Source organism: Glarea lozoyensis (genome assembly GCF_000409485.1).
Source record: "Glarea lozoyensis ATCC 20868 chromosome Unknown GLAREA6, whole genome shotgun sequence".
NCBI classification, from domain to species: Eukaryota; Fungi; Ascomycota; class Leotiomycetes; order Helotiales; family Helotiaceae; genus Glarea; species Glarea lozoyensis.
In genome coordinates this window covers 673,623-701,144 of record NW_007361001.1, presented here as the reverse complement: position 1 = coordinate 701,144, position 27,522 = coordinate 673,623, and the positions used below count along the sequence as shown (strand labels likewise).

Sequence of the window (27,522 nt, the reverse complement as noted above, 5' to 3'; positions counted from 1 at the left end):
ATTCTCATGACAACTGAGGGGCTACCATAGAATGAATAGACCATTTCTTAGTAGAATTACGACTACTTGCTAACGAACTATACGAGTTACAAGGCCATCTATTTCACTCGAGCATAACGGTGGCGTGAGGAAATCTAGACACAATCTTGCGGGTCATCTATATGTTTGGTAATACTTGTTCATTCAAGTAATTTGGTATTCTCAGAATATGCTCATAGTTATTATACAAGCCGTGGTATCATAAAAGTAAATTCCCTTTCAGCATCGCCTCAACATTTACTGCTTGGAGGCATCGCTTGTCTTGCCAGAGATGGTGTTTGCAGCGTTGTTCAAGCCCTCCTTAGCCTGGTCGAGCAGTCCACTTCCCTGGTTCTGTCCCTTATCGGCGCCTGAGCGGGTGCTGTCACCGAGCTTTTGGGTGGTTGATTTATCTCCCTCTAGATACGAAATCAGCCTAGGTCCTTAATGATCATAACAATAGGCAACAAACCTGGCTGAACGGCTCCAGCAACCTTGTCGGCGGCGCCACTAAGGTTCTCGCCTGCTACTTGGGTGTATGACTTTTGTGATTGAGGAGTAGCCTTCTCTGAGACCTGGTCACCGAGACCTTTGCGACTAACAACATATTAGTAAATTGAAATATGATTTGGTAAAGGGCACTCACAGATTGTCAGACATGTTGATGGTTTTTGGGGGTTTAGTGAAGATTGAGTGTGTTTGATTGTAGATGTTTGAATCGAGTGGATGATCTGTAAAATGGGAGGAGGGGTACAACATTTATATACATACAGAACTCGCTAATACCCACTTATGCTTTTCTCATTATAGTCCTACTGATTCTTGAATAACTGAGCGAACGCAAGAGGCTCGAACGTCATTTCTCAAAGGACACCTGGTGAGATGTGCCATTTCTTCTGCATGACAGCACAGCCAACCCGACTGACGTGCTTTAGGCGAATGATAGAGAGTCTTTTCAAGGCAAAAGCAAGCTAGACCCGTAGAGGCTGTCCACAGAGGGGGCTCACGAGTCCTCCAACTAACATTACGTGCTTTGGTGTGTGTACTTTTGGTGGGTTTCTTGATTCCCATGTGAATCCTACCGTAAGGGCGGGATACAATCTTGATTATTTCTATCGAGACGACCGATATGCTACGCCAACGGAGGTAGTGGTAGGTACGTACTGTGTACCCCTCCAGTGATGTCATTGGGAGGGGGAGGCGAATCCCGTGATATTAAGAAAAGGAAACCAAATTTCATAACCGAAATAGGAAAGTGCTTGAGAACAGGTTCTCCATGAAAACTTACTCTTTCACAAGTGGACACTTGCTGGAGAAGTGTCTTAGATCTCTGGGGTCGTTGTGTGCGTCCGTAACTGGAGTTTAAACTACCACGGTCACGTGTTTCTGAGGCATCACTTGATGACTGGCTTCGATACCTAGCTGCTTAGAGGGCCCCGAGGTTATGAATAGGACCCCGAAAGTCATTCTAGTAAATCATGGAAGGCTTCCTGGGATTTAACCTAGCGCAAGCGTCTTGATCTAGCATATACTGCAGATCGAACCGTTGCCTACTTAATGCCTGTGAAAGCCTCCAGAAGCGACGGGGTAAAGCAAATAAGTTGATACACTCGTAGTATCTGAAAATGATCCGAAGAATTCCAAAGATCAGTTCACGAACTGGAAATGGACCGGGAGCATCCAATATACACGTATCTTCCGGCCTAGGAAATGCAGCTGTTCGAAAGCTACCTATAGGTGCCTAGATACGCAGATGTGCATGATCAGAACTTTGACACCGTTGATGGGTTTCTTGACATACATTGAGGATAAAGGCAGCTGGCACGATTGCTGAGTATAGTTGCATTTTGGATAGTTGGAATGTATCAATACTTTGAAACATGCATATTTCGAAAGGGGACTACCGGAGAAACATTCTTCCTTGTTTCAAGAACGATGGTTGCTCCCACAGCAACGCGACTTCCATTTATGTTTACTGCCCCACCATCTTCATACTGATATCCGCAACCAAGAACGTTTCTTGCTGCAGCATCGTACTTTCCCCTGCACATCAACCAAACTTGCAGCCGATTGAAGACCATCTTTCTCTGTCGATCTTTACACATATTACCAGTTGTTTGTCTCGAGGACAACTCGTAAACGCATTGCTCGTAAAGAGCTTCACAACCGTCGCTCCTTATCGGCTCTATTCATCATGTCGAACTTCATTACCAACCTTTTCCCCTCCACTCAGTCCGCACAATCAGGAAAACACGATGGGATATCACCAGTGCCTACGCCTCCTCTGCAAAGTCGTTCCAGCTATAATGACACTTTCGGTGAACGACCAAGTACTCCGAGTCAACACAACTTTATAACCCCCGTTTCTACTCCACAAGGAAGTCCAAGCAAGAACCGCAATCCTCCAGGAGCGCATGATCTACCAAACGCCTTCGAGAATGCCATGAAAATCAATCCTGTCTCGTTGGGAAGTCCTGCGAGAAGCAGTCGGCCGTTGACAGCAAATTCCCCTGGAAAGCAGAATTCTTTGGCCATTGATGAATCCTATTTCGCGAGTGCTGCTGGTGGCGTAGATGATAGCGTTGTACACAAAGCCGTATCGCCAGGCAGTCCTCTTCGCAAAAATGGTCAAGAAAACACCCCTCCTGCATCGAGACAAGGATTGGAGACAACTTCACAAAACCAGGCAGCGTTGTCTAGACAAGAGCTTTATCAACCTAAAGATCAAGGACCCGCGACTTCACGAACAGCTAAATACAATACACAAAGAGGGCTCACAGCGGAGGAGAGGGAAATCTTGAACAAGCCAAACGTCAAACGACTCGCAAATGTCACACAGTTATGTAGGTGACCTGTACCATGTTTTTTGTATGATGCAGCTAATTTGTTCAGATTTCCTTGATTACTATTTTGATCTTCTCACCTACGTCGGAACTCGACAGAATCGACTCAATCAATTTCAAGCCCAATATCCTCCGCCGCCAGCCACAGAAGAAGTCACATATAATGAAGTATTCAAGAAATACGCAGGCAGAGAACGCGCGAATCTTCGAAAGCGTCGTGTCCGTCTTCGCCAGGGCGATTTTCAAATTCTTACACAAGTTGGACAGGGCGGGTATGGACAGGTATTTCTGGCTCAGAAGAAAGATACTAGGGAGGTATGCGCTTTGAAAGTGATGAGCAAGAAGCTGCTGTTCAAGCTTGATGAAGTCCGACATGTTCTCACCGAACGTGATATTCTTACCAATGCGAAGAGTGAATGGCTGGTGCGCCTGCTATACTCATTCCAAGATGACAAGAGTATCTATCTGGCGATGGTAAGTCTGCTGGCGCTCTCACTTAAACTCGCAACTAATATTTTCAGGAATATGTTCCAGGTGGAGATTTCAGAACTCTTCTAAATAACACTGGAGTTCTTGCAAATCGACATGCACGCTTCTATATTGCCGAGATGTTCTGCTCTGTGGACGCACTTCATCAGCTCGGATATATTCACAGAGATCTAAAGCCAGAAAATTTCCTCATTGATTCTACGGGACATGTCAAACTCACTGACTTTGGACTTGCTGCTGGATTTCTTGCACCCGGTAAAATTGAATCCATGCGTGTAAAGCTCGAGAAGGTCGGTGAAACATATGTGCCTTTTGGCAAGCCGATCGAACAACGATCGATTGCAGAACGTAGGGAAGGGTACAGATCTATGAGAGAACGAGATGTCAATTACGCCAAGTCCATTGTTGGGTCGCCCGACTACATGGCTCCAGAAGTGCTGAAAGGAGACGAGTACGAATTTTCCGTGGATTACTGGAGTCTCGGATGTATGCATTTCGAGGCATTGACCGGCTTCCCTCCATTTGCTGGTGCTACAGTCGACGAAACCTGGAAGAACCTGAAGCATTGGAGAGAAGTTTTAAAGCGTCCAGTCTGGGAAGATCCAAATTACTTCATCAGCAACAGAACGTGGAACTTCATCACGAGGTATTTACTGGTTCCCTCGTGTCTGCTCCGTACTAACCGCTTTTAGTTGTATTAATTCAAAATCCAAGCGATTTTCGTCTATCAAAGATGTTTACAGCCACCAGTACTTTGCCGAAGTTGATTGGAAAACTCTTAGAACACAACGTGCACCTTTCGTCCCGGAACTCGACTCTGAGACAGATGCAGGTTACTTTGATGATTTCAGCAGCGAAGCAGATATGGCGAAATATAAGGAGGTCCATGATAAACAAACGGCTCTCGAAAATATGGCTGATAGAGAAGACCCAATGAGCAAGAGTTTGTTCGTTGGGTTTACTTTCAGACATCGCAAACCAACCACGGAAGACGGTGTCAAACAGAGCAGCCCGAGAAAGGGTATCGCAACTGATGGTACATTCGGAACAATGCTTTAATTGAATTTTTTCACTTATAAAGGCTTGTCATTTTGAAGGTGGAGTCCAGGAGCATTAAAGGATGGGTACATTGGGCAAATGGAAGGGCCACGGAGTGATAATGATGGCTGGTGTGCTCCGTCTGGCTTTGATGGTTATGAGAGTTTGCTAGGTATGGTTTGTTGGAGTTTGATGTCACTCGACGCTATGCTGCGCATGCAAGGATTGTAATACTAGCCACGAATAGATGATATTTCTTCCTGTTTGCTTTAATTCCAAGTATGCCTTATCCAGCAGTTCTTTGCAGATCTTTGTTGATTATTGATAGATACTTTCAAGTCATCGTTGCTGCCGCAGGCTTTCGTCTCGACATACCACTATCAATTCTGATCTAGGATAGTTGGTACGAGCTTCGCCGTATTGTTGCATTACCAGTTGTATAGAATACGCACCAGCCAATCAATCGAGTACCACACATGGGTCCACCCACCTTTGCGTACCACAGCATGACCAGCAGCATGTATATATTCCTTCTACCGGTAGCCAATTCAGAGTTTGAGGCTCTGAGGTGCTGTGAGAAAAACCGGTTGGCGTAAATTCATTCTTTATGGGTAGAAAAAATGGCGGATCAGGGAATGGCTATACCGAAACGTGGAGTCAGGATGGGTGCTCGTGGAGCGTCGAAGGTTAGGACGGGGTGTTTAGTTTGCAAGTGAGTACTCTTCCTTAATTCCTTTCTTTCTTAAATATTCCAAAATTCGAGGTCAGGTCCCATCATGAAAGTCTATCACTCACACCCCCCCAGAATCCGCCGCAAAAAATGCGACGAAGCGAAACCATCATGCACCCAATGCATCTCCACCCATCGTCTCTGCGAATACGCCTCCTCTCCCACCCATCCTCATCCTCCCTCTCAACGACGCATCGTCCCTAGACTCATCCATTTCTCCCCTCAAAACTTCACGCTCCCCGAGGACGAGGTCCCGCATCTGGAATTCTTTACCACGGCAGGCGTCCAGGAGTTCATCACGTTTTTTGGCAATGAGATTTGGGAACGTATCGCGCTGCAAGCTATCTTCAACGAGCCGTGTATCCGCTCTGCGGCGCTGGCGCTCGCGGCTGTTACGCGGGTTAGGGTGTACGGCGGGGATTGGGGGGGTGCGGTAAGGTATGCGATGGGGCGGTATGGGCGGGCTATTGGGGAGTTGAATCGTCGGTTGGAGGGGGGGAGAGGGTGGGAGGTTGCGTTGTTGGCGGCGTTGTTTTTTGTTAGGTTTGAGATGGTGGTCGGGGAGTGGGAGAGGTTGGATGTGCATATGAGGTGTGCGCAGGGCATTGTGGCGAGGTTTATGGGGGGGATGAGTTCGAGTGGGATTCCTGGGACGGGGTTCACGGATGGGGGGGAGGTTGGTGAGGTTGTGGGGGGGTTGTTTAGGGTTAAGTTGTTGGTTGGGTAGGGTGGTGGTTGAGATGGGGGGAGGGCTTGGGGTAGATGTTTGTAGTTGGGAGCTTAGAAGTTTGGGAGTTTGGCGCGGTGGGAACTTGGCAAGTATAGAATAGGATCGGAGTCAGTTTACTGCAGAACCTACTAGTATTTAATATGAAAGGGGGTTGAAAATGTTCAGCTATCAAAAATAAGCACTAACCTTACAAAGAGAATTCTGTATATTTTATAGATGAACTATATAGTTCGTTGATTTAACGTTGCAAACACTATGTTTCTTCTAATCTCAGCTTTCTAGCAACTAAGCAGCGGATTATAACCTTGAATTTTTATTGTATGGAACTTCTAGATCATCATAAATCGGCAGTGTATTAAAGGAATAATCAATTTAGTAAAACTAATCATGATTAGTGTGAGTAGATTACAGTAGACTGTAAGTAGTCAATAATTATCTTGAGTAAAGTATAGATAGTACCCGCTACTCTACTCTACTTTGCTTATTTAGTACACTGTAAATTGGTAAATAGAAGTATCAACATCCAAAAAGTAAACATTCAAAGTCTACAAAACCACCCTTTCTTATTTGAACTTAGCACAATGATAGTTTGGAAAGCTCTTTAGCTGAAATGGTTATTAGCAGCAAAAGAGTAAAGTCGTACAGAGCGGCAAACTTCGCAATTTATACGTCCCTTCGTGCATGAAAGGCAGGACATCTCTTTCATTCACCGAATTTTTGTCATCGGCTTATGTTCCTACCTTCCCTCTAATCCAACCATCCTAAATCATTATTATTACAAAAGACGATTTGATTAATTGGGGATATACTCAACTGAAAGGACCTCACAATGTTAAAGCGTGACGCCAAATTGTGTACTACCACGAAAGCGGCACCAAGAGTTGAAGTTTCCCAAATTACGGGCTTATTATCGAAACATAAAGTCCTCAAACAGCCTATCTTTCTTATAATACAACTTTCAGGGTTATCCAAGAGAGGTCTGGGTTTTGAAAGTACTTGATTGATACACGTTAGGGTATAGCGTGTGCTTATTAGTTAGTTAAAGGTGGTTAGTTAAGAGAGAATTTGTTGGACGCTGAATGATAGGTTGGGGGAGTGGGTGTTACTGCTAAGCCAGTATAATAAAAAAAGATTGAATTCGTCTTCTGTTGTCTCCTATAAAATTCAATTGGGAGAGACAAATTTCATTAGGAACGAGAAACATGCTTAAGAGCTGGCTCATAATATCGCCTATGGTGCAAAAAGGACAAGGTCTATTCGGAAACACCCCAAATATTTTACCTAATCCACTGGTTAGCCTGACCTATCAACTCTAACCCATCATATCAACAAACATATCTAACCCCACCACCAGCATATCCCAAGGCCCACCTACTTGTGCGACATTCCTATCCAATACCCATCTCACCTAGAATCTCTCTCCCAAAACCCCTCATCATGCGGATCCAAAACCCCATGTCTCTGAAAGCCATTATACCCGCACAAATTCCCGTCAAAGCACCACTGCAGTGCTAAGATTTCCCGACGATAGATAGGTAGGAAGTATTGAGGCTTGAATGGAGCAAGATTTGAAGGAGGACTTGGTTGGGAAAGGGCATGGTGGAATTTAAATCACAGGGACGTTTTGAGAGTATGCATGAGCTTTTGTCTGGAATGGATGGGATGGATGGGAGGAGTGTTGATATGGATTTGGTTATGAAGGGGGTTTTGGGTGGGTGGGTTGGGGATAGATGGCGTTTCCCCCTTTACTTTGTAGCGAGATACTGGACGAAGTCGCCGAAGATAAGTTACCTCCTTATTCAAGACCCATTTAACAGGATCCAGCTAATCCCCTTCACAACCCTCCAATTCCTTTCCACGGGGTTCAAAACCCATCACGAACAAACACACGAAAGATAGCAGAAAAACCCAAGTCCAAACACCATTCATTCATCACAATCCACTTGACCCGCCCACCAAATATGACATCTCGACTCCTATAAGCATGATCTGCTACTGTGAAAAAGAAACCGTGTGACGTGACAGTGACTCGCGCCTTTATTTTGATGACTCGGTTGGCTCGTGCGAGGAGTGTTCTGTGAGTCCATTTGGTGTTTGAAATCTGATGTACAGTATCTGGAGAATTCAAGAGATGGAAGAAGGGTTTCTAATGAAATAGTGAAAACCGCAAGTTCCAGGTGCAAAGCCCTGCGAGTAGGACCGCGCCTCTTGACTTCTCTACCACCCATCTCACTTCACTTCACTCTCACCTTTTGACCTCCCCACCGTAGCCACCAGTTTCCCGGATTGAAAAATAGTCAACCGATCGGAACGAACACAGTAAGCTCCCTCCCTCCTTTGCCTCGCCACCCGAATTCCTCGGTCTTGGCTCCATCATCTCGGTCTACTCCCCCCTCAACAAGTCACAAGTACCAAACGACCTAACCGTATATCGGATCGTAAGATCACGCGTCCACAGGGACTCCGTACAGTGACTCTGCTGGTTTGGATGCCTACCTATGACTTCGGAGTGGGTGGTGTTTTGGCGCTTCTTGCCGCCGAGTTGGAAAGTCTTGCGAGGTTGAGTCATACCCAGCCAAGCGAATAGAATAGCAAACTCTGTCCAGGCCAGCCGGGAGAAAGACTTGAGATTGAATTGTGATTGATTAATTGGGAAACTAGGAGTAAAGTACTTAGTTACCTGATCAAAACTCATCTCGTGGTATCTTCTGACAAAAGCCATTCAAAAGAAATACACTGGAACCTATTTTCCCATCCGCAAAACAAATTCCCCATCCTACTTATCCAACCCAGATTAAACAAGGCAGAGGCAGGCTACTTAAGCATGAAACTACTGCATCCGCAAATAAACACCTCTAGAACGTCTCAAGAACGTGTTGAATTAGTACCAAATGACCTCACGCTTCCAACATCATCATCTTAGGTAGACAGCTGAGCGTGGTTGTTTGGTACTATTCTGGAGGTTAGGCTGCAGTGGATGTACAGGTTTGAGCCAATGACCAGATGGGGAGGACCAATCATGGTGAGTTTATATGAGTGATGCGGTACAGAAGCGACGGGTAAATGTAGGGCCGTTGGTGGATGTTGGGTATTGGTTATTGGTTGGATTGATGCATGGACGGAGGGGAATAGAGGGAGAGGGTTAGGTGAGCGTGAGATATGAAGTGGATTTCGAGATGTCGCGATGAGTCTTGGTTGCATCTACTTTGTAGAGATGGGGAAATGAAATGAAATATATACCACCAGTTGAAGATAATAATATTACCACTTCGTGATAACCATGGTAGTCTCCCTTGAATATGGGAAGAATGAGTTCCTGCACTTCTCAGGCTGAGTAGAACTATCGAGGGGCTGAGATGGCTCCAAGGCTGAGATGGCTCCAAATGAGACGCATGAAACTCTATTTGAATCAGGAAAGCTGAGAGTTAATATTGATTGATTCGTATGAATTGAATATGGACGATGGGGAATCGATCAGAAGGTTGTACGGATCGTATGGGTACAAAGAAATAAGTACTTCGTATGCGCTTTGTAAAGTGTTACCTGACTGTTCAAAGTTGCATCGCGACGTGGCGGATGCGGGATGGCAGCGAGGCAAGGCTCGGCGTCATCTTGACTCGAAGCGCCGGGCAATCAAATCGGAAGTTGAGTGAGCAGTGAGGGAAAGGAGAGAAGGTTTGAGGATATGCAAGTGATTATTCTGAGGAATCTAAAGGGGGTGCTCGTCATTGATGCCAAAGTTCTGGATGAATTCGAGGTTTGAGTTTTGAAGGGCTGCACGGCATCAAGGAGTGAGTGCATGGGGATGTTGCAGCCATGCGTCGTTGAAGAGGGCTTTGCTGTGAAGCCCCGCGGGCGTGGAGGAAATAGAACACTTCGACGCTGGTATCCTTTCTGGATGGCAATGAGACTGAAAAGGGGTATTCAATTGTGCCACCATCATCCTCGTGTCGGTGTCTTGCCAGTTGCCGACACATCCAGTATCATCAGCTTCATCTGACTTTTCTTTGCAACACCAACAGTCGTCCGACTGCAAATCTCGGTAAATCCAAGACACTTGCAGCTGAAGAACGGACCGGGGTGATACGAAAGACGCTGACTGACGGACTGTTTGATACTGACAAAGACCACCAAGACCGGGAAAAGGAAAAGGTATCTTCCGCGAAGAGCAAAGAATTGATCATTCATGATGCAGCAAGCGGCAAGCAACAAGCAGCCTCGCAGATGAACGTCGGCCGGCAGCGAGTGAGATGGTGGGCATTTTCAACATGCCACACTGAAAATTGAGTGTTTTTTTTTTCTGGCCGCGGGAGCAGGAAAATGGGCAAATAATCATATCACCTGCTGATTTGCTGGTCACTGCCCAGGCGTGTGTTCCGTACGTAGGAGATTTTCGAGATTTTCAGTGAGGTGACAGAGGTGACTCCTTGGAGATGCGATTGCGGTCTCCGAAGTTGGACCAGGCCTCGTTCTACAGAAGCAATCATGACCTAAAGTTTGGTATGCCGAGGGGAGGGGATTCCGAGAAATCTACGACGGCGTCCCCTTTTGCTGCGACCGTGAGGGTCCTCGTCGTCGCGTCCGTTTCCACACACCCTACCCACACCACTTCCTGAATCCGAGAACTTCCAAGAAAATAAGAACATGAGTAAATGATTCCGTAAGAAGGCTGTGAAGGAGGCTATCTCGACCTATGTAAGGTTACAAACCTTACTTAGGTCGAGGCAGAGCATACGCAGTACCTACCCTTCGTGCCTTCGTACGCCGAAGAGTGGCGGAGACTGGCTAGGAACGCTGAAGCGAGTCTTGCTGCTCAACGTTCGCTGTTCATGCTGTCGTGGTGTGAGTGGTTGCGTGTTCTGAAGGTGGTGCAAGCAGTGCAAGCAGTCGAGCGAGGGGGTGTGGAGTGGTGGAGAAGAGGCGTCATTTTAGCATCGGCCTTTGTTCAAGTGGTGGAGGCGAGGAATCACAGGGCCAATGACGATTCACGAGAAAAGTGGACCTGACCGATTTAAGACGTGTCCCTAACACATCCATCTCGATTTTGGCTGGCGTGGCGATAGCAATGTGGCCAGTTCTTGCCCATCTGGCGAATCTGTGACTCTTCACTTTAGCGAGGCGATGCTTGTCTCGATCCAGTGGGCGCCCGCACCCACCGCAAGCCTCTCCTCCTCTGCTCCAGCCAGATTCGTGCCATCCTCCCAGCCGTGCTCCCGCTGGGCCCCATGTCATTCGTCTTTGCCCCCTCTTCTGAGTCTTCGAACCAGTCCGACGAGGCCCCCATCATCCTCCTCAGGCTGCCACGCTCGACTCATAGCAACAAAACCTCGTCGTGCCCGCAGCCCAGTCCGAAGACTTCCCCCCTTTGCCTCTGAACCTCACCCATCAACAATGTATGATCAACTCGTCTAACAAAGCGGCTCTTTGAAGTCTGCCCCAGTATACACATCTTCTTTTGAATTACCTACTTGATCACGCACTCGTAAAACATACCTTTACACATTCCTCTCTCCCCTACCCGCCCCTCCGATTCCTGCGACAAAAGCGAACACCTCTCGCCTTCTACCCTTCGCCGCCCCCAGTGACTCCAAACACCACTGCCCAAACAGTCACACACCCCAACTCCACCTCTTCCGCCGCCTACGAAGCGCAAAACAAGACCGCAGCCACGTCCTCTTCTACCTAAAACCCAGAATCACTTGCCACTCCCAACAAGAACCTTAACCGCTTCCGCGCTTGTTCTGATTTCAGTTTCTGCATCTGGTCCTCTTTGATACCCAGCCGGACGTAAAAGGCAGCCTGCTCCCCCCCAGCGGCTCTCTTACACGACTCTAACCGCCCTCGCGAACCTACCACTTGCCACCCGACAAGTTCCAGTCACAGTCACTCGGCCGGTACTTGTTGTGAGTCGATTCGAATCACAGATCACACTCATCAACCAAAAAGAACACCTTTCTACAAACTACAACTCCACTCAATCCTTATATTCGTCTTTTAATTTCTCGTCGCCCTCGACATCAACCAGAGCTCGACATTCGACTTCGAATTCGATCGATCCTCACTTTTAATCTTTCTTCTCCCACCACCACCGACTCGTCCTCTCTCTCGCCGTCCTTCAATGGTCTGCTAGTAGAACACCCTCTCTAGCCCACCATTTACCGCAACAGTTACCATTTCCATAAACGAAAAGGTCGCAATGCTCCTCGCACACTCAGTATCTTCCCCAGTCGCTCGTCTTGCATCGTCTACCGGTTTTATCGTCCGCTCAGGTTTCTCTGCCGAGACTCCTTTGCTATAGATTCGTTTTGTCCCTCGATCATTTGCATACCAACAGCCATCTCCGCTGTTGAAAGGGTTGCATTCAGTTGAAGGTTCCACGACATTTATAACGGTATAATCGGTTGGCTTTGTATAGACGGCGACTGGAGTTTGTTCAGAAACTCCTCGATCCACCCATCACCCTCGAATTCCTAAAGATGCATCGCAGCGAAGATGATTCGCCGCCTTATGTCAACCTCTATCGCGCAGGCCCATACAGCTCATCGATAGCTTCGTCCGCCTCGTCCTCCTCCGCCTCGGTCTGGTCGGATGCCGCATCCCAAACATCCGACGACTCTTCAGTTACGAGCGCATCCGAACAAGAAATACCAGACGTATGCTGCCCACCATCCTTTGCCGCAGCCAGCAGCGCCTGCGAACAAGGTCCCTCGGTCGCCACATACTGGCCGAAGAAACGAGTCCCAGCAGAAGTCGCTCCAGAACAACGACAGCACCCGAGAAGAACCAGTGGCGCATCCCAAACAAGATGTCCACCACCTTTGGTCCGTCAAAGTGACCGAAAGGTTAATTTCGTCGACAGCCTCGTCGGTAAGAGATAATTATCCTAATCCCCAGTTCCTTTGCTCAACACTTTACCTCAGATTCTTCAGCGCAAATAGTGGAAGCTATTTGGCCCCTTTCCTCGGTCGTCTGCAGAAGCGACATGGGGAACAAAGGGGTTCTTCCGCTCCGCACATTCATTCAAGAGACTCTCAGAAGATCAAGGACAAGTTACTCGACCCTGCAGGTGGCCTTGTACTACCTGATCTTGATCAAGCCGCATGTGCCCAAACATGATTTTACCATGGAACAGCCCGACGATGCCCACTCGATCCGCGCGTTGCAGTGCGGTCGGCGCATGTTCCTTTCCGCTCTTATTCTTGCCTCCAAGTATCTTCAAGACCGTAACTACTCTGCCCGCGCGTGGAGTAAGATTTCAGGTTTGAACACTTTGGAGATTAACCAAAACGAGATGGCCTTCCTTCTTGCCGTCAATTGGGAATTACATATTACAGATGCCGTGTTCCAACGTTGGACCGACATCGTCCTTAAATACACACCAAACCAGCCACCATCGCCAGGCTCATCATGTGCCCGCATCGCTGAACAATCAGCAACTTGGAAAGATATCATCTTGCGCCTGAATACTCAATTGGATAACATCGAGGAAATGCGAACTCCAACATCTGCCAAGGCAAATGTCACATCTATCAGTGTCGCCAGCCCACGATCATTAACCCCAATGACGGTGGATTGCAACACTTTTGGATATGGTTCCAATGATTCAACACCAACGCCAAAGTATTATACTCCAAACGTTCTGGAACCATCACCTTCCTCGCTTTATCCTCCAACAAAGGTCGCACCCGCTCTTGGCCTGCTACCAACGCCAAGATTGACCCCGCAAAGTTCTGGTTTCAACACTCCTGCAGTGAGTGCGGCAAACTATATGCTTTCTGGCAAGTCATCCATGTGCCTGGCCATGTCCCAAGCTTCCAACGTCTGCAACTCTCAACTATCCGAGAGATGGCAAACTTCTTCACCACAATCTTACGTTTCATGCCGACGTTCTTCATTGGCAAACTCAGTCTCATCCATGTCATCGCCCGAGTCTATGGTCTCTGATACCTCGTCACGATCATCCCGTTCTTCATCTATCTCATCAGCGTCATCTCTGATGGCCGCGCCGACCTCATCCAAATCTTTGGATGTCCAGGCGCGCTGTCGATATGCGAAGCTGTGCAGTGAGAGACAGAACAGAACCTTCATTGCGACGGTTCCAGAGTACTGTGACAATGGCCCTACATCATCGCCAGAATCTTACACTGCCCCAGTTGGCAAGGACTTTCTCGATCTGTCACTGGATACTCCATTGGCGAGAAGAGAATTGGATTTGGATGTCTACTCCAAGGATGAGGAAGCGGCTCGTGCGCTTCAAGATCTCCACAACCATCCTCGATCATCCGACTCGCCAACTCGTGGTTCCAAACGTAGTCGACCACAATCAATGGACAACACTCTTCAAGAGAATGTTCGAGAGATGTTGACTCGTCCAACCGAAGATAACTGGTCTGATGAATTCATCAGGGCCCGTGCTATGCAAGCCAGTGCCGGACTTCAAGTGCCAATTCAGTCTACCAATACACGAAAACGTGTGTGCTGTGCGTCGGAAGCGAAAAGAAGCTATCCACAATCAAATACCATCCATCCAGCGTTCGGTGGCATTGGTGGCCCCGGAATGTGGAGTGGAATACTTAATTAATTACATCGACATACCACAACAAAATACCAAAACAAAACTAAAATATCCGACCTATACATACAACCCTCAAAACACCTTGTCACAACAGTCCCACATTTCTTTTGTCCAAAACCCGGGATTCGTATTGGCTGCATTTTCATGCGCGCGTGCTACTTGCGGGGAGCGAGGTTGGATTACCTCTGATTCGACATCATTACTAGATGGGGGTTTCGGGGTCGATTCACACAGCGTCTCCTTTTCAGTTCTGCATGGGCTCGTCATGGGACCCCACAATACCTTGTACGTTAGTAGGTTTGATCTTTGATCTTGATACATCATTTTGCGCGAAAACCGCCTTGATCGGTTTGCATATGGAAAACACACTTTGGGGGCGCCGTGGAGGGGAATAGGAAATAGGGGTTTAGAGAGTTCTTTCGCTGGCTAGCTCAACATGGTTCGGCTGGCTTTGCGCATGGGAATTGATATTGAACAGCGATTTATTGCACGGAGATGGAGTATTCGAGTTTTATTTGTTTGTTGGTTGGTTCGCTTTGATCTGTGGATGAGGGGATGGGAAGTGGAGGTGGATGTGGATGGAGAGTGGAGAGTTGGGGAAGTAGGGGTAATTGAAGTATTTAGCTACTTGATCTTGCTACTACGATACCTTGACATACTTTACTTACTCTGCCTACTTATCGTTCTTGATGATGATATGTGCTGTGGTGTTTTGTGATGTTGTTGATCATGGTGATTTAAGGTGATTTGTATCATGACTTCTCCTTTCTCCTCCCCTCACTGTACTTGAGCGATGTGATGAGTGGTTGCTTGCTAACCAAGTGATTGTGACAGGAGCATCCTCCCTCCGGAGACCTTAGTAGGCGTTCTGTGGCGAGAGTAGTAACTTTGTTCAATCATTTGATGTTACTACTCCACGCTCTTCTTGAGCGACCTCGATATAGCCCACTTACCTTGGCGTTCTTAACGTATATCGGTGTTTGTACTGTTGTTGTTTACGGTGAGATAGAGGTTATTTGTACAACGAATCTTCTTCCTCTCTCTATCTCCGGTGTGATTGATTAGTATGATGAATGGGTGTTTGCTAATTTATTGATTGTGGCAGGGATTCTGGAAGGAGGGGGGGGAGGTTCTTAATAGGTTAGTTACCTCACCTACCCAATCTTCCTTCATCGTACACTTTTTCGTGGCTGTGATGTTGTTGATATAGGTCATCTGTATCACACCCATCACCCGCCCGGTGTGTAGAGACCCGCTAATCGAACCTCCCTTACAGCGTTATTTCGAAGACTGAAACGTCTCTATTTAATCCTTAAAAATAAATTATTCGGTATTTCATCACTATGGGATCATCATATCCTCTAAGTGCTATGGTATTACTAAGTCTCCCTCGACTCTCGACCGGTGTGGTGTGGGAAGTGGGGACTTGCTGATTTGTTTACTAGTATAGGAGGTTTTGACTTCCGAAGACTAAGTAGAGGAGGTTTGGTTTTTTGATAAAGAAGAGGTAATCACATATCCGCCACCTATCCACCACCCTCACACCGACGCACTTCCACCCTACCTACCACTCTTAATAGAGATTTCCCTAGTAACACTAATCCCTCTTACTCATACCTCCACAACATATCAATTATACCTCTATTTAACCCCCTTTCCACCACTCCACCACTCCACCTCCCCTAACTACCCCCTTCACCCACATATTCACCTCACCTACCCACCCACACAACGCAACACACCACCCGTCCCACAACGACTCACGTTTCGTGAACGTCACTACGTATGGAATTCATGCTACGAGCTTGTGTTAAGGGAGAAGAGAGATTCTTGGTTGCTGGGATGGGGGAGGGGGTGTTGGAAGGGGGTGTTGGGACTCTGATTTCAAGGGGGAGATGTGGTTTAAGGGTGAGATGTAGTTTAATGGTCAGATGGGGGTTGTTAGAGGCTTTCGGGTTGGACGTCGGGCGTGATGTCCAGCTTTTCATCACCATTCCTACTTTTCACGGTACTGATCGAACTCACAACCGGGCGTTTAGTTGAACGAGGCAGTCACTCGTAAGTTGGAGGACGAGAATGTGGATGGGCAAGCTTGTTGGGGGTAGCAGGCTTGTTAGTGGTGGTGAGAATAGGGGATCGGCTTTCATAAGAAGGCTATTTCCCATCTCGACCCCCTCCTCCGTCTTACTTCACCACACCCAGCTCCATCGCTCTCCCGCGGAGTAAAACTTTCGCAGACTCTTTCCTAGTATACACAAACATCTTCCGATGAGATTAATACCTCTCTTCTCTCAAGTAAATCACTAATGGCCCTCCTAATTTCTCAACTACGTTCTCTGGGTGGAGTTTCTACTTTGCTATGAGATCATCTTGGTGGATCTTATAGGGGCTGGATAGAAGGTGGTGCTAAAAGGGATTACAGTATTACGTGCTTCAAAACATGGAATTACCATCATAACACAACAGCATTATGCCACCAAACTATGACTTGAATCATAAGTAATTCAACCATGAGTAGGTAGGTAAAACACGCTACCAAGGTACGCGGAAAGCCTCGTCGATATCACGCAGGTCCTTGGATGAATTCTGTATGGCTAGGTAGGAATCTAGAAGTATGATTCTCTAGTTTTCGTGAGTGTCGTGTTTGTGTGATAGACCTACCATTCTGAATTTCATGCCGTGGGTAGAAGTCGTGTTTTATGTTGGATGGGTATTGATGAAGTGGTATTTCGCTTTCAGATATCTAGGTAAGTAGGTGCTTAATCTAGATACCTAGGCTGGCGGAGGACAAAATCAAGTGGCAGTCACCCCCCCCCAAATCTTAGAACAAGTAATAAGTCGACTTCGAATCGAGCTTGAAAAGTCTCATTGACTTGAAACGGTTGACAGAATAGTCGTGATGTTCCAAGTTGGTACACTGAATTACGATGTTTCGTTAACTTGGTCGAAGAACTATTTTGGTTCGACTGCGTCTTGTTTTGTCCTCCGCGAGCTAGGTACGTATAAGTCCTCGGTTATTGTCGATATCATTTGCCATGATATGAGTTTAGAGTCAGGAACTATAATCTAAGTGATTAGTTCACCTCTTTTAATTTATATATTATTGTAACGCAAGAATTCTCGAACATTATTTGAATTAAATCGTGCAATAAGACTTGATTTAAAATCTCAAGTATCTCATTTCATAGAAGTGAGTACAGGATATAGCATGAAGATAGATGACACGTTCGTAGAGCAGTTGCTGTTATTTGGCTCTTGGAGTCAACATAGTGCTCAGGTAAGCATTGTCCCTGATCTTTCTTCCCAGTGCATGCCGCTGATAAAAACGCGGTAGCTAAACGGTCTTCTCGACTCGCGAGTCCTCTCCACGGTTATGCTAGATTTCTAGAATGAGACCTCAGAATTGATCGTGAGATATTCTTCGAAACGACTAAGAAAATGATGTTGATCGTAGAATTGGGCTGTGGGAGTATGTTTGATGTTTTGGTGAGATAGTTGGAGCGCTGTCTTCTAGCTGCCCAGGTGTTTCGTGGCCGTTCTGTGATTGTCCAGACAAGTTTCTTCTTGAATGTTGACAGAACGATATCATTGAAATGTAAACTGCAGGGTAGATATTGAGATATGGCGTTGAGTATCCGCTTTCATCTTGCTTAGGTCGAGCAATGGTATTGCACCTAGACTGTTTCCCCGTCGATATTAAATTCCCTGGCTATTAAGCTCGCCGGAATGGTCATTCCCGGTGTATCCCCTTAGAAATAAGCTGCGAGACTTTCTTGAATACTTGGCTTACTTCGCTTGTCGCCGAATTCCGCATTTACTAGGTGAGCTCCAGCCTTGAAACCATAAGGTACTTCTATACAAGTAATGTCTATATTCTCCGCAGGTCTGTGAGTTCCTCTCAGCTATCTCCTATCGGCTGTTCATAGAAAAAGCCTCTTAATGTATAATTGGATAGACTAAGACGATTGTATCGCCTAAGATGGACAAAATGCATGACAGGCATTTCTCGATCCAATTCAATTCCTGTCTTTTCGTTCAAAATCGAAATTGCATCTTTCTTGCAGTGCTCAAAGTTCCCATACGTCTCGTAGTCACACGAGTGAAGCAACTTTGAGAACATTCCAAATTCTAAGAGCAGAATTTCTTTCAATTCCTCACCCAGAAACAGGCTAAGACGGACCAGAAGCGTTGTCCCAATTGGAAGCTGGTCGTGTTCTTTGAATTCACACGGGTCTACAAGTACCCTTTGAACACGCATGTTCGGGGATTTTTGAATATGCTTTAACGCTTTCTGTAGTTGTGGCTCATTCGAAAGGGCTCGAAAACAAAATATGTCTATCTTGAAGTTGACCCATATTGTTGGAAAGCCACAACTGCAGCTTGGTACTGGTGTGTAATACAGTGAAACTTCATCATTTGCTTCCTTGCAAACGAAAAAGATGTCGGGCACTCTTTGACGTGCGATGAGGTACCACCCGTCGCAGCATTTTTCTTCTTCTTCTCCTGCAGACCCAACATTTATACCCATTGGGCGGGTTGATGGCCAGTGTAGCTCATTGAATTCGATGAATCGTTCCCCAGGCATGCTGTGTTTCCAGATGATGTTCCGTACCTCGCGAGGAAATTTGGGGAATAATGTGAATTCTGCGAGAGGTCCAGAGGGGTCCGCACGTCTGCTGAAAGGCCAATGACTGGTGATGGAGCTTTCGGCAGACACACCGCTAGTAGCTTGAATATCTACGCTCATTGTCTGTAGAGGTGAGTTGGTAGACGACGATAAATTCTACAAAACCAACAATGTTAGCAATCCACACACGAGGAGACTGCTTGAAGTTTGTGTTTCACTCACAAAGTGGATCAGGACAAAAAGCAGGCGATTACGGGTGAGAACAAAGTTCTAATTCTTGTTCGCGATCGAAGACAGGCTTGTATTTACAACGCGTATCGGTTTAGGTGACGTCGAGAAGTACAGTGTTGTTAAATCGTCGAAAGTGCTGTGTAGGACTACTGGCGATGCTAAAATGATCGTCAGATGTAGGAGAATTCAAGTTCAACTCGTCGGCGTCAAAAGTTTTGTAAACAGATTGGGATAAACAGGAGTAAGAAAAGTATCGATCTAGCTGCAAAGTGTCAACTGACGCTAGTCCTCGCTTCGTTCGGTAGGTGAATTACTACAGAGTGCAGAAACGGAGATTTGCGCAAATTATAAACAAAGTCAAAGTTCTGGGCCGTATTATTCACCGTCGCAATTTCTCTGCACTTCTTTTGTTGACTTCGACTTCATATTAGGACCTTTTAAAAATTCCAGACATAACACGATCTCACAATCTCACTGTCTCGTTGACTTCCTCAGCACCTAACAGAAATACAAGCAGCTCCTTAGCCCCAACAGATCACTCTTACCACCAATCATTCTCTCACCGGGTATCTAGCTACTTAGTTTCACTGTTCTTTTCGAGGTTACTAATACTAGGCAGGAATTCTTATCGGCTTCCCTGACTAGACCACGAGATTCTGCGGCCAAAATAAACAGCGTAACTGAAGACAGTGGAACAGGAAAGGACAGACTTCTACTCTCGAGATTTCCAACTCAACCATGACTTCCAACGACTAATCATCATTTTCGACGTTTACCAAGTTTCCTCAACTTCCAACCGCACTGCGATTAACAATCTGGGCTCTTGCACTTCCCGGAGAACGAATCATCGATATTTACACATGGGCACGACCGGACGATGCAGACATGGCAAGTGATGGAACTGATCTTGGCCGTAAAGATCTCGTCACTGGCTGGCATGCTTATTATCCAGATGTCGCGCCCCCGATGACATTCGTCTGTCGAGAAGCAAGAGAGGAGGTAAAGAAGCAGTACAAAGCCTTACATGGAAACGATGGTTCTCCCGCAATATGGTTCAATCCAAAAACTGACATTATCGCATTTCGAAATCGAAACGACCGATATTCCAGAGCTCCATCCGTTCCCAATGAAGTCTGTAGAGAGTTGTGTATCACTAGAAAAATCACAAAAGTGTTCGTTGAGCAAGGCGTTAACATATGGCTCGACTCTTTTCTGGGAGCAGAAGAGATATTTATTGGTTTGTCAGGTTTGCCTCTCAATTTCGAGAAGAGGGACATCCCATATGTTAGATACTCTCTAAAGCTTTGGGAACATCAAGCAGAAGCAGAGCGTGTTGCGCATGACCTCGGTGCCCCTATTTCTACGGATCTATTGGAATGGAGATCAGAATGGGAATTTGGGCTTGGGAAATTGCGTATTGTGAAGCATAAAATACTCGCTGCTATCGAAATCCAAAAGGGATTGGGACAATTAGACTTCACGGTTCCCACTGTACGAATTGTTCGGGTGGTACCAGGTTAAAGTGTGGATAGCTAGGCATTTCTCGAATGGCCAAAACAGTAGAGCGGGTCAAAAGATCTACTTTAATACTAGGTGGAATTTCAACACATCATGTTTACAATGGAGTTGAGAATTCTAGGAACAAGCGATTTATCAAGCTTCTTAGATAGCAGTATTCTGCACTACAAATCAATAAAACGTCGCTATTCGATTTACCCCTCTATTCTACTTCGATGTTTACGTAAATTGTTCTAGAAAGATATCTCTTTTGTTTCATCACTACAGAACATTTCTTGTACATTTTGACAAGATCTGTCTGATTTGCAACCGCTGGTGAGTGTTTTTCCAAGACGAATAATCAGTTTATGAGCATTGTATGTGAATTAGTGTTTCGAAGCTGCCAATATACATTCGAATTATTTTAGGACTTGTCCGCAAAAATGCCAATGTGATTCATAGATTCAGTAGGAGGATGCGACCATAAGCCTTGTTTCTACTGTGCCCTGGCGGGCGAGGCAGAACATGTGTATTTCCAAATTGGAGTTGTACTAAGTTACAGTTGGAAGTTGAGACTTTTAGAAGTAGAGGGTTTACTTGAAGGCATATGAATATGTGTTTCTTTACAAATCCGAGCAGCGAGTTTCGTATTAATCTGAACCACTAGCTCCCGTTCATTTTGTATCTTGGAGATCAACTCCTGATGGTTATGCACTTGAAAACTGACAAATTAGCACGTCTGGGTTCAAAGCAGGATGAGCACAACCCAATTATGGAACAACTAAGTGTATCTTCTGATAATTTCTCTTCTATTCAAAGCTATAAGACTGTCTTTGCATCCATCACAAATAACGCTTCTAAGGACTATTCCAAAACTGTCGGTGTTTTACGGGGGTGCCAATTCGCAAGATATCACCACCACGAAGGATAACTCCATCTTTTTGAACCATATTCAGTACACCAGCTTTTGACAAAAGTTATTTCTGGCTTCTCCCAGCGCGTGCTTAATTTTTCTTTTCTGATCTCGTCAAGCATTCTGACGAGTTCAGGGGAAATCCTCATTTTCCCGCCAATGGTGGCAGTTGGAACTGTATTGATAGCCTCAATTGGGTCATCGACGGTACCATCCTCCCTCACTGTCCGTTGGTATTGAGCCCCAAGTGTATATTGATCCCCAAGTTCACTAACCCACCAAATTCGCCTCTAGAGATTTTCGCGGTCCGAAGTCCATTTCTCAGGTACGAGGTCATTCCTCGCAACCAGAATCTCTTTCAAATTATGAACTTGGCAAATTCCTTTCTTGAAAAAGCTGGATTGATCCTGCGACCATGTGGTTGCACGGTTGTCGATCAGCACATATTTGATAGCTGATCTGACATCTTCTGGCATGGTAGCGATGGTACGCCCAAAGCCTGGATAGCAGAACTCCGAGATAAAACAAATAACATCTTTTTCGAAGTTCACCCAACCTCCCCTCTCTCCATCAGTACCTTCCAAGAACGTGTGAACGTGTGTGTTAATTTGTAAACATGTCTTCCCTCTTTGCAGGCGTCAAAAATTGCGGGAGTCTTGTGTGGGAGAGTGTGCCAAGTTTCTACATCTCTTTTCCTTTGGCCATTTTCATCAAGTACTGTAGATGTATGAATGGTGATAAACTTGGATGACGGTAAAGCAAATTTCCAGATCAATTGCCGTAACTCTGCTGGGAGCTTGGGAAACCAAGGGAAATGTCTTGCCGCTTGCCGCATGTCGTCAATGTCTTTCCAAAGCAAAGGAACGGTCATAGTTGCCTTGTCTATCATTATCCCCGTTTGACTAAGAGATCGAGAAGCATACGCCGCATCAGTTCTTGGTGGACAGACCAGTTGACTTGTTTGTTGAGATCGGAGTTCCCTAAGCTCATTCTCCAGTTGTCCAATTCGTTCTGATATTTTGGAGGAGATCATCGTCTCGTCGATGTTTTCTGATGCCGACATCTTCATTGTAGGATCGAAAGGAGGAGGTTTGTGGTTTGAATGGAAGCTGTTAAGATATTGTTCCGAAGTCGAAAGATTTTGCAAAATACACTGATGCCTTGCCCGGGGAAAAATTTATGTAATTTTGGGACTCGAAATTCCTAGCTCGATTAGCATTATGGTGAATTCAAATCACTTCAAAAACACTCGTGAATCTTCTCGGCTTCACAAAACTAATATTCACGGGGTTTCCAAGTAGGAAACAGGGCTAATGGCAAATCACCGATTTCGCAAGGAACAAGATGATAGAGACAGTAGTCCAAACAAGACATTCACTGATTCATTCAGGATTTGTAACATTCGAAAGCGAATATTTTGACACAGTGCGGAAGGTAGGATTTCATAAACCATCTAGGAAGTTTCTCCCTGAACCACCGAAAGAACCGAGAAACTATAAGGACAAACATCAGTTAACAGACCAACAATTCCTATGCTCAACGAGCAGTGAGAACCATGCGATCCGAGATAATCAAGCCATATTATTGCGAGATATCCGCCGCGTCAAGATCATCGAGATTTGGTGCAAGACAAGACTTTATTATGATGAAACAACTGTAAGTATACTGGACAACGCTTTCCGCCATGACAAGAAATATGGCTTGAATTTGATACAGGATCTGCACAACATGAATACAACAACGACTAAATACGCTGGAGAGTGTGCTATGAGCGAAATGCACAGTTCAGAGGAACAATATGGTAACAAGTTTCGAAGGGGGCACGACCGTGAGAACAAGAGAGAGGAGGCGGAGGACCCAAAAAAGAAGGACCAGAAGAGTGAGGAAGAGCACAAAGGAACAGAGGGTAGGTGGAATGGGCCGAGGGTCAGAACGGTGTATTGGCTCGTAAAATACTGCAGCTTGTCGTGTACCGTCAGTACAGCTGTCAGTATGACCATACCGTAAGCAATCAACAATTGGTTAAAGGAATTTTAGATGATGTGAATAAGCCGCAAAACAATTTTGCTCATTTTTCAAACTCTGTGCTGCCCATTCGACTGTGGCAAGATATGCTCAAATGTGCATTTGTGCCTGCTGTGAAACGCAGTGTGGCCTACCTTGTTGACTGAGTTGGTGCAGGTTCTGAATGCTGTCTTCAATAAGGTTGAAAGGCTGGCGGTTTTGTGAATGACCGACTCTTGGCTTGTGCCCGAAATAGTAGGGACAAAGATAGCTTTTCAGCAGACGGAGAGCGGCACGGCACCAACCTGCAGCTTCCAATCTCGGCTCGATTTTCAAATTATGTGCATTGCACCAGGCACTGAAAACATCAGCAACTTTCTCACCATTCCTTGCAAGTGACAAAGGCTCAAGCGGGGATTACCGGATTGTGATTATCAAGAAGATCTCGATGACAGCCACGTTCTACTAAATCGGTGTCTTACTAGAGAAAACGGCATATTTCAGGGCAAATATTGCTGCAGTCAGCTCAAGATGGAAGAGATGAATAAAGACTCAACTGTGTAACACGCCCTTGCCCTTTTTCGAGTATGAGCAGCCGCATGCCAGGCCGCGTGTTTCCACATCGGAGTCACAACACGAAGGTTAGGATTTTAACGTAAGTCTATTGCAGTGAACTCTACGCAGGAATCGAAGGGGACCTGATATTGGGACTTTCTTACCGACAACCGAGTTACAGACCTAATCGTAGGCCACTGCTCCGTGCTAACGAAACAAACCGACCCCAAACCAACCAAGAAAATATGCGGCTGAACACAGGAGCTTTTTTGACAAGCAGAAACGCGCGTCCAAAAGCCAGAGGCAACGTTGGTGACCCAGCCTTACAGAAATGTCAAGCTTTGAAATCGCTGTACCCACACTCTCAGTCGAGTCCGAGACAGCCAGATCTCAAGCGAGCGTATGAGAGACTCATTGTTGTCACAACGATTGATATCATACCACTAAGCCAGCTACGGTGATGGTAGGTGATCTTCTGTGAAGAGAATCCCTACTCTGTACAGAATATGGATCATCGACGGTTTGAGCCACAGGAAATTATCCATGTGCTTGACTTGATGAGCCACGTCAAAATTCAGCCACGTGTGGCAATTGTAACATCGATCGCTCACATCAAAGTCATTGGACAGCGTCAATGAGCCGGCTGTTCATGCCAATAGACACTGTTTCAAGCATTGGAAGGGGCTGTGCTTGCCGCCTAAACGGTCACACAACCCCTCTGTCGCGGCAAGTCTTGCTCATACTATCCTCTTATCGAACATTAGGAATGACGAAAGATCTTCGGTGCAACAAGGCGTTGAACTGTAAAGGGTGAAAATGATACACTCCAACGCGAATTGTTCCTTGTCCAGCTGAAGTGACCTCCCAAATTGACCTCTAAACGCGATGATTAAGCGCAGCCGACCCAATAATGTGTCTTCTCAGACCCACTTTAGCGCGTCTTGATGTATTGCATGGGCACGGTCAATGTAACTTGACGCACAATCGCATGCTCGTATCAACACTCGCTGCAACAAACCTTTCCGTCGCATCTTTCTTCGAAATTAATAATTCAATGCAGACAGATGCCACTGAATGCAAGTTCTGATCTCTTCTTCGGACCCCAAGGGAGAGGTTTCTCTTCTCCTTCTCTCTGTATTGCGAAGGTCACCGGCACAGCCTTACCTCGTTTGAGGTTGACCGAGATTTTGCTGAGTTACAAACAATGGGTGGCTGCCATCTGAAGTCATATGGCGGTCGCAAGGCTCTCTACAGTCTCAAAGGTAGGTCTCTAATAACTAGGCAACTTTCCATATATATGACCGCCATTCTGCAAGCCTGACCTATGGCCTGTTTGTTCCTGCACATCACAATTACTTGCATCACAGGGTTAAGCTCCACGGTACTCGACCACCAACCATATAACCTTAGTTAAGCCTGAGACTCGCTATAACTTGCGAAGTCTCATTCGGATCCGTACAACCAAGACTATCTAATCTTACTGGTCGCATCTTCAACCGCGACTTATTGAACACTACGGGCAATTCCATGTCAGGAAGACGAGGCTCCTTCTTCGTCGAACGCGATCGCCACGGTCGAGAACGATTTGTTAGGCGTCGATCCACATCCTACGAGGATAGGTCATCTCATCGTGATATGGATGAAGCAAGGGCTCAAGCTTTGGAGTTGGAGGTGGACTCGCTACAAACCCGATTGTCTTTCGAGCAACGAAACGTCCACATCCTCGAACAACGACTTCAACAACTAAGTCAAGACCAGTCGCAAGCACATCACTTGCGACAGCAATATCAGGTTGCCAAAGACGAATGTTCGCGACTCGATGAGCGATTATACCAGGAAGAGAAGAAAACAGAGAAATATAGGGAGAAATATGAGCGTATGAAACAAGATTATGAGGATCTCAGCGAGAAATATCGATTGATGAAGAGAGGGGTATCTCAACAAGACCACGACAATGAGTTCTATCGCGTTCTCTACGAAGAGAAGTTACAGGAGGTTGAGCTTCTTAGGATGCGTGGTCAAGAGAAAGACGAATTGCATCATTTGGACCAACAACGAATTGAAGAAAAAAACCAGACCATAAAGATCAAGAACAGAGATATAAGTTACTACCAAGAGTATCTACGATCACATGGTTTTCGCGTCGACACTTGAGGTTCACTAGGCCCGAGTTCGATGTTGTAAGATTAAGATATTGCGAACAAATGATTGCTATCCCGGCTATCGGTCAGAGGGTTTCCTTTGGATTTTGACGCAACAATTATTCTGGAAATGGAAATCTACATTTCGTCATAGGCACACAGTCGTGTGAAGCACTAAGTACGCAATCTCCTCTACGTTTCTGTAGTCGCAACACTAACGTATCCCTCTAGATGTTCGGGCTGCCACACTCGAATTCCGGTTCGGATGATACGTCGAGTATTCTCGAACCAGATTCTCACAGGGGCCCCTTGGAGATTCCTCATGATCTTCTCGGGCATAGACAAGACTCGGTTCGAATGAAGCAAACATGCAGAAGGAGCTCATGCACTGGCAAGAGCTAAGGCGGCTAAATTGTTGATTGGTTATAGAAATGTGCGGTGTGTAAGCAGAGCATCAGAATAGACGGCGTCGGCGCGGGAGGGAGAGTTTTTGGATTGTTAATTAAGCTTAAATAGATTGCGCATCTTACATGTCGCCTTAAGTTGCACAAACATGACGCCCGTTGTCCTGGGGCAGGAATTTCAAATTTTCATGTTTGCTCTACACGTCACATCGTCTCAAATCATGACAGACTCGAGAGAAGAGCTCCACACGTGTCACTTGTTTGCTTTTTGTCATTGCAAGTCTACATGTGATTCTCACCGGATTCCTTGAATTCTCACATCGTCCGAAGCACCGATGATGCATATCCCTTTTTCCTTTTCGCCCGGGAACTTAAATCTCACCGTCACACGAATCACACCCTACACACCGCAAAAATGCGCTTCAATCAATCGTTAACAGAATAACAAAACAACTCTTAACTAAAGTGTGCGGACTTAAGAGAAGAATTCAAAGATTTTCGAAATATGAGAGATAACATCTCGTGCTTGAAACCAGACTGGACCGGTGACTGAAATGACCACCGACATACCAGCTACCTAAACAATTGTACGTGAAAAAGAAGGCAAACACTAAACAACCCCGAAAAAGAAACAAGGAAATTCGAAGTGAGAAGCAAACGTAAATTCCGACGCGAAACGCGAAAAGGATCTCTCTTATCAAATCCTCCTCATAGGTGAGTTATGTTA

General features: G+C 46.0%; 8 protein-coding genes across 8 annotated transcripts; 6 read left to right on the top strand and 2 right to left on the bottom strand.

The window, feature by feature from the left end:
* Window positions 1-276: 276 nt before the first annotated feature.
* On the bottom strand, window positions 277-678 carry GLAREA_02530 (putative chaperone/heat shock protein Hsp12; the record flags this gene model as incomplete). The annotated part of the gene is made up of 3 exons (XM_008087616.1): window positions 277-437; window positions 491-615; window positions 665-678. The coding sequence occupies 3 exons, from the start codon at window positions 676-678 to the stop codon at window positions 277-279; spliced, it is 300 nt and encodes a 99-aa protein (XP_008085807.1).
* A 1,534-nt stretch (window positions 679-2,212) lies between these two features.
* On the top strand, window positions 2,213-4,409 carry GLAREA_02529 (Protein kinase-like (PK-like); the record flags this gene model as incomplete). The annotated part of the gene is made up of 4 exons (XM_008087615.1): window positions 2,213-2,861; window positions 2,911-3,335; window positions 3,383-3,996; window positions 4,043-4,409. 4 exons carry the CDS (start codon window positions 2,213-2,215, stop codon window positions 4,407-4,409), a joined length of 2,055 nt encoding a protein of 684 aa, XP_008085806.1.
* Window positions 4,410-5,008: 599 nt separating this feature from the next.
* Window positions 5,009-5,845, top strand: GLAREA_02528 (Zn2/Cys6 DNA-binding protein; the record flags this gene model as incomplete). The annotated part of the gene is made up of 2 exons (XM_008087614.1): window positions 5,009-5,100; window positions 5,194-5,845. 2 exons carry the CDS (start codon window positions 5,009-5,011, stop codon window positions 5,843-5,845), a joined length of 744 nt encoding a protein of 247 aa, XP_008085805.1.
* A 6,479-nt stretch (window positions 5,846-12,324) lies between these two features.
* GLAREA_02527 (cyclin) lies at window positions 12,325-14,429 on the top strand (the record flags this gene model as incomplete). Its single annotated transcript, XM_008087613.1, has 2 exons — window positions 12,325-12,715; window positions 12,769-14,429. The coding sequence occupies 2 exons, from the start codon at window positions 12,325-12,327 to the stop codon at window positions 14,427-14,429; spliced, it is 2,052 nt and encodes a 683-aa protein (XP_008085804.1).
* Window positions 14,430-20,166: 5,737 nt separating this feature from the next.
* On the top strand, window positions 20,167-20,802 carry GLAREA_02526 (uncharacterized protein; the record flags this gene model as incomplete). The annotated part of the gene is made up of 1 exon (XM_008087612.1): window positions 20,167-20,802. The coding sequence occupies one exon, from the start codon at window positions 20,167-20,169 to the stop codon at window positions 20,800-20,802; it is 636 nt and encodes a 211-aa protein (XP_008085803.1).
* Window positions 20,803-22,238: 1,436 nt separating this feature from the next.
* On the bottom strand, window positions 22,239-22,754 carry GLAREA_02525 (uncharacterized protein; the record flags this gene model as incomplete). The annotated part of the gene is made up of 1 exon (XM_008087611.1): window positions 22,239-22,754. One exon carries the CDS (start codon window positions 22,752-22,754, stop codon window positions 22,239-22,241), a length of 516 nt encoding a protein of 171 aa, XP_008085802.1.
* Window positions 22,755-23,419: 665 nt separating this feature from the next.
* Window positions 23,420-23,698, top strand: GLAREA_02524 (uncharacterized protein; the record flags this gene model as incomplete). The annotated part of the gene is made up of 1 exon (XM_008087610.1): window positions 23,420-23,698. The coding sequence occupies one exon, from the start codon at window positions 23,420-23,422 to the stop codon at window positions 23,696-23,698; it is 279 nt and encodes a 92-aa protein (XP_008085801.1).
* A 2,079-nt stretch (window positions 23,699-25,777) lies between these two features.
* GLAREA_02523 (uncharacterized protein) lies at window positions 25,778-26,404 on the top strand (the record flags this gene model as incomplete). The annotated part of the gene is made up of 1 exon (XM_008087609.1): window positions 25,778-26,404. One exon carries the CDS (start codon window positions 25,778-25,780, stop codon window positions 26,402-26,404), a length of 627 nt encoding a protein of 208 aa, XP_008085800.1.
* Window positions 26,405-27,522: the final 1,118 nt, after the last annotated feature.